This window comes from Macaca thibetana, chromosome 11 (genome assembly GCF_024542745.1).
Source record: "Macaca thibetana thibetana isolate TM-01 chromosome 11, ASM2454274v1, whole genome shotgun sequence".
NCBI classification, from domain to species: Eukaryota; Metazoa; Chordata; class Mammalia; order Primates; family Cercopithecidae; genus Macaca; species Macaca thibetana.
In genome coordinates this window covers 84,258,718-84,265,252 of record NC_065588.1, presented here as the reverse complement: position 1 = coordinate 84,265,252, position 6,535 = coordinate 84,258,718, and the positions used below count along the sequence as shown (strand labels likewise).

Here is a 6,535-nt window from a genome sequence, read left to right as displayed (position 1 = left end):
CCTTGTCTCAGATGAAACTCTGGACTGTGGAGTTTTGGATTAATGCTGAAATGAGTTAAGACTTTGGGGTCCTGTTGGGAAGGCATGATTAGTTTTGAAATGTGAGGACTTGAAGTTTGGAGGGGCCAGTGGTGGAATGATATGGTTTGGCTCTGTCTCCACCCAATTATCAACTTAAATTGTATGTCCCAGAATTCCCACATGTTGTGGGAGGGAGACAGGGGGAGGTAATTGAATCATGGGGACGGGTCTCTCCCATGCTAATCTCACGATAGTGAATAAGTCTCATGAGATCTGATGGGATTATCAGGGGTTTCTGTCTTTGCTTTCTCCTCATTTTCTCTTGCCACCGCAGTGTAAGAAATGCCTTTCACCTCCTGCCATGATTCTGAGGCCTCCCCAGCCATGTGGAACTGTAAGTCCAATTAAACCCCTTTTTCTTCCCAGTTGGGTATGTTTTTATCAGTAGCATGAAAACGGACTGATACATTTATGATGAATATTTTTTATTAATTTCTGCTAGGTTTTAATTCTTTGATTAAAGATACTAAGAGGAACATATCAATAACTGCTGATTTAAATGTTTCATTCTGGGAATCAGAGTATTTCACTTGTTTTCAACAAATTCTCAAAACCTTCAAGCACTCTGGAATCTTTCTGCTATAGGAAGAAGATATTTCTCTTTTTATGATGGATGAAAAATAAATGGAATCTGGCTACGAGTAAGTAGCCCAATATATTTTCAGGTAGCTATTAATATATCACAATTTGAATATGATTTTTCCCAAATCAATGGATAGCAGAGAGTACATATTGAAATAATTTTTTTATTATCTTAGAATATGAGTATTTCATTTACCTATGTCAAATTTTTAGTGTTATCACCAAACCCTCTATAGAAAGAAAAATTTAGAAATAGTTGTTTACTTCTGAAATACTTATCACTTTCTATTATAAAAGTATAAACTAGTTTATAGTCCATATTCAACCAGAACATTGAAAGATTAAAATATGCTATTTTGTTTTTGCTAGTCCTTTTTAGTTAATATGCTAAAACTGAGTAAGAAAACTATAGTTCACCTGAGTGAACATTGACCTACAGTTACATGTGAGGTCATTTATGATGAGCAAACAATGGATTAGGTAACAATGAGGAAAATTCTAGAAGTTTGAGTTTGTGTGCTTACTAGCAACCACTTTCAACATTTCTGCAAAGCTAGAGAAGGTATCTTCTAATTTAAATTTGTTTAAGAATTATCTATTGTGTAATATACTGTCAACAGGAGGTCAGTTTTAAAGGAATACTACTGATAGCCTGAAAGACTGTGGAAAAGAAATTATTTTTCCCCCTTTACACACTGATAGTTTTTGTATTTGCATTCCTGCAATTCATATATATTTTTCAAAAAAAAAAAAACCAGACATTGGATTAGCAGCAAGAGAGTTGAAAATGGCAGAAGTTGGGAATGACTGCTATTTCTTTTTTAATTCCACATGCATAAAGGTAAATATTGTACAACTGACAGTACTTCACATGATTAATTTGAGTAGACTGAAGGACGATATGGCAATAACTTGCATTGCTGAGCCAAAATTTACTATTTTCTTGCAAGATATCTTATATATGTAAAATCTGGAGTAAAAGCCTAGCATGTATTTTTGACATACTAAATTTCTCTGAAGAAATCTGAGATAATTTAAAATTATTATTTGTTTGAAACTACCCTTATATATGCCAGTTACATGCATATAGCTTTTGAATCTTCATGTGGCACTTTTGCCTATGTTATGGCACCTTGAGACATTAAATTCCTAATATTGAAACGTTATATGTTATAAGATATTGTTTTAGTTAATACGATTCCAGTCATTATAAATTCAAATAGTTGAATTCAGGTAACTGTCAAACTTATTGTAATAAATCTGTTTTCCTATTTGAAATTTATTTACCCAATTACTGAATTTTCCTCTGTCAAAAGTCTAAGTAACAACAAATATTTAAATATCATAAAAAAGAAAATAATTAATATAAACAAATTGGCCACATAAAGTTTATAAAGTTTAATGGGAAAAACTGATAATTCCTCCAACGTATTAGGATGAATGGATCTTAATAAAACCAGATAAAGGTAGAAACTCAATATTTGGAGCTTCATGCTCATGCAAGAAATAATCCAGCGAAAAATATGTTATGTCTGGTTTCAAGTGTTTCCTCTCTGTTAGGAAACCTGAATGGACTCAACCTCTCTGGCCACAGAAATTAGATTCATTTATATTACCTGTTAAATTAAATGCTAGGATAATAAAGAATAATAACAGATTTCATGTCCCAGGTGGGCGGAGCGTTTTGTCTATTTCACTGCTGTATCCTCAAATACTTAGTACAGTGACTAATGAGTAAGTTACCAGTAAATAATTAAATGAATAAATAATAATAATAGCTCACAATACCTTGTATCACATCATTTTTGCAGCTAACCTGTGAGGAAAGTATTTTTTTATTTCCTGTACACAGATGAGAAAACTAAAGTACAGAGAGGATGAGTTAAGTATTAACTTTGGGACAATGGGCAAGTAGTGGAGCCCAGACTTTCAAATACCAGTTTATTGACTTGAAAACCCCTGCCCATAAACCCGTGCTGTGAGAGTACATGGATCTACTTTAACAAGGGGGAGAGAGTGAATATGAAAGTAGGAGAGAGATAAAAGATAAAGAACAACCGTGGAGCATGTGTCAAAAGAGGGAAGAATGTTACCCACCTCTCTTCCCACACAACAGGGGCTTGTAGTTTTTACCAACTGTGTGTTTGCATTTAAAAGAACATAGAATTTTTAAGAAGTAATAGCAGCCCATTGAAACAATCCACATCTACTTTTGTTGGCATATGAAGAAGTCAGTGAGTATATGTATAGGCAATTGTTTATCTTTCTAAGCCAAAGGCACAAAGCACATATATTTAATGTAGTACATCATAATATAATAATTAAAATTCCACAATAACTTAAATTTTAAGCTCCATAAAAACTTAACAGTATATCCATAGATTGAGAAAACAGATGATCTAATAAAACGATTGATTAATAGAAACCATTTTCACAATTAGAATATAGGTAGGGATTCTTAAAAGTTTCATCTGGGCTTTCTTCAGAACGAGAAATTAAGTTGTTCTGTCACTGAATTGTGATCAAAGTGTCACTGGATTCTTATATCTCTATTCTTAGTGAACCATATGGATTAACGAATAACAAAAAGTAGCATTTTATCAGTGATTTGTGGCATGTTGTACTATTTAATCATTAGATTATCTTGTTGCTTTTTCATGAAAGTTAGACTAATTTGCTAAAATTTAGACTTATGGTCTAAAATTGATAGTGTATATCTTTGTGATTCTAATTTAATCTACTTGTATTTTCTTTAACTAATTAGCGACCTATTCTTGTTAAACACTAATGTCAACATATTGAGCTTTCTACACTGTTTACTTTTTCTTTTAGGGTTCCCAGTGCCGATTCCGACACTGTGAAGAGGCCCTTGGCAGTGACACTGTGTGCTCATTATGGAGAGAGAGGAAATGTTTAGATCCACTTTGCAGATTTAGACACATGGAAATGCAGGTAGAATTACTTAGCATCATCATTTTTGTTAAAAAGCATTTCCCTTCAATAATGCTGAATTATACTTTTACAAAACAATAGGGAAGAAATCATTCTTCCATCTACTATTTGATTTTAGGCATTTTGCAATTTTTTCAACTTAATGGAGGAACATGTTTTAGAAATACCCATTGCATCTTTTGAATAGCAGGGCTTAGAAACACTGAAAGCTGGAAAACACACATGATCCTAAATCAGTTAACTGTAACCGTTTTTGTGTCATTGTGCTGTATTGCAGCACATTGTATTTGTTGTGAATATGGCATCTGATCATTACATTTCCCCCAATCTCCTTTTATCTAGCAAAACTGCAGCATTTCATGCTTCTGGGAAACTCAGCCTCTTGGTTGTGTGAAGATCAGCTGTATCTTTTATCACAGCAAACCTCGAAATATCAATGGATTATTTTTGCCACCAAGTAGCAGTGAGTACATTTTTTGAATAACATGGACATACCATATTCTAATCTTGTTTTGGAGTAGAAGCATAGAATGACACATTTAAAAAGTATGACAATGGCCGGGCGTGGTGGCTCACTCCTGTAATCCCAGCACTTTGGGAGGCCGACGTGGGTGGATCATGAGGTCAGGAGATCGAGACCATCTTGGCTAACACGGTGAAACCCCATCTCTACTAAAAATACAAAAAATTAGCTGGGCGTGGTGGCAGGCACCTGTAGTCCCAGCTACTCGGGAGGCTGAGGGAAGAGAATGGTGTGAACCCAGGAGGCAGAGCTTGCAGTGAGCCGAGATCGCGCCACTTCACTCCAGCCTGGGCGACAGAGCGAGACTCAGTCTCAAAAAAAAAAAAAAAAAAAAAAAAGTATGACAAGTTGAGCAATGCAATTTAGTAGCCAATGGGTAATTTGGAATGATTCTACATGAGATGAGAGAAAGTTTAGAATGAACCATTAAGTAACTAACAAGATGAAGTGAACAAAGAGCAAGTTAAACTTTCTCTATGTGTATCTAAAAAGAATTTTATTCATATGAAAAGTAAGACAGCTACTGACCTCACTAAATAGAAAGAGGCTGTGTCTTAGCAAAGTATCACACAACTGAAGCCAAGATTGGAGGTCATGCCTTCACTGGTGATCTCTGTGATTGTGCAGAAAGTTGTCTGGTAGGTGGAGAGAGCAAGGGAATGATCTGGGTTACACACTCTTGCTTCTAGTAGGACAGCTGTGTCTGATGGTTCTTTCTAACACTTTAATTGTGGAGAAAATGCAATGCCATTGCTACAAAAGCTGTGGCACAATTCAGTCTAACTAAATGGTACTGAGACTCTACCATGTGATGTACCTTAAATTCGGTTCTGGGAAATGGATACAGAAGACACCACAGTGTAAACCAGTGAATGGTGAGAACCTTGCTGAAGAAGTTGGGGCTATTAGGTTTCCCTGATGCTTGTAACTACTCTACTTTCCTTCTATGGCCACCAAGTTTTTCTGATGGAATGTTTTTTTGTTTGTTTGTTTGTTGTTTGTTTTTTGAGACAGAGTCTCACTCTGTCGCCCAGGCTGGAGTGCAGTGGTGCGATCTCAGCTCATTGCTGCCCCTGCCTTCCGGGTTCAAGCAATTCTCCTGCCTCAGCCTCCTGAGTAGCTGGGATTACAGGAATGCACTGCCACACTCAGCTAATTTTTGTGTTTGCAGAAAAGTATACAACCATGCTGGTTGGGTTAAATTCATGATCACAAACCTCAAATGAGCCCTTACTGCTGACTGCCAATAACACTGCATGGTACTCCCCCAGTTCATTCCTATTCTTCCAAACTGCTTTTTATACTTCCTTTCCTCTCCTTAAACCTCCATTGCCTCTTCCTCTCTGATGATGACCTTATGTCTTACAAACTGAGAAACGTTTAATAAGAAGATAACTTCTGCAGTTTTCTGTCACTACATCTACCCACCTAGTAGCATCAGTACTTACTTCTTCCCTGCTCTTACCATGAATCATCCATACTCCTGTCTAAGCCTATCCTTCCACTTGGTAAGTAGATATTGCCTTCTCTTTTCTACTCTAAGACATTGATCTAATGATTCTTCCCCCTCTTTTTCTGCATAAGCATTATTCACTCTTCCTGTCACCATACAAACATGTATTTATTTAATTATTTAAGGAATTCTCCATTTTGATCTATTCTCTTACAAGCTACTACCCCATGTTTCTTCCCACTGCAATAGTTCTCCTCAAAGCAATTATTTATTATTGTGGTCACCAAATCCTCCCCCAATTATTTCTTAATCCCATGCAAATCAGGCTTATTCACTCCTTTCAACTGTCACATACACATTATTAAATCCAGTGGCCAATTCCTAGTCCTTACATAACTTGAACCATGAGCAGGATTTGACACATTTAATCACCCCTTCCTTCTTGACATAATTTTCCTATCCAGCTTGCAGGACACATTCTCTTCATTTTTCTTTCTTTTTTTTTCTTTAACTTTTATTTTAGGTTCTGGGGTACATGTGCAGGATTGCTATATAGGTAAACTGTGTGTCATGGGGATTTGGTGTACAGACAATTTCATCACCTCGATAATAAGCATAGTACCTGATAAGTATTTTTTCTGATCCTCTCCCTCCTACCAGCCTCCACCCTCAATTAGGCCCCAGTACCCAGTATCTGTTGTCCCTCTCTTTGGGTTCATGTGTTATCATTTAACTCCCACTTGTAAGTAAGAACATGTGGCATTTGGATTTTTTTTCTGCATTAGTTTGCTAAGGATGATGGTCTTCAGCTCCATCAATGTTCTTGCAAAGGACACGATCTCATTATTTTTTATGGCTGTGTAGTAATCCATGGCATATATATACCATATTTCCATTATTTAATCTACCATTGATGGGCATTTAGGTTGATTCCATGTCTTTGC

The 6,535-nt window shown here is 36.0% G+C and overlaps 1 protein-coding gene across 6 annotated transcripts in view; it reads left to right on the top strand.

The window, feature by feature from the left end:
* Positions 1-1,170: 1,170 nt before the first annotated feature.
* Positions 1,171-6,535, top strand: part of C11H12orf50 (chromosome 11 C12orf50 homolog) — a 42,747-nt gene continuing 37,382 nt past the window's right edge. For 2 of the 6 annotated variants that reach the window (XM_050746833.1, XM_050746829.1), the window contains exons 1-3: positions 1,196-1,504; positions 3,496-3,615; positions 3,958-4,078. In XM_050746833.1, the coding sequence (XP_050602790.1) occupies positions 1,451-1,504; positions 3,496-3,615; positions 3,958-4,078 (295 nt within the window). In that variant the 5' untranslated portion in view covers positions 1,196-1,450. Of the gene's footprint in view, positions 1,505-2,523; positions 2,692-3,495; positions 3,616-3,957; positions 4,079-6,535 lie in introns of those variants that run through there. The other 4 variants (XM_050746834.1, XM_050746830.1, XM_050746832.1 and 1 more) reach the window with 4 other exon arrangements.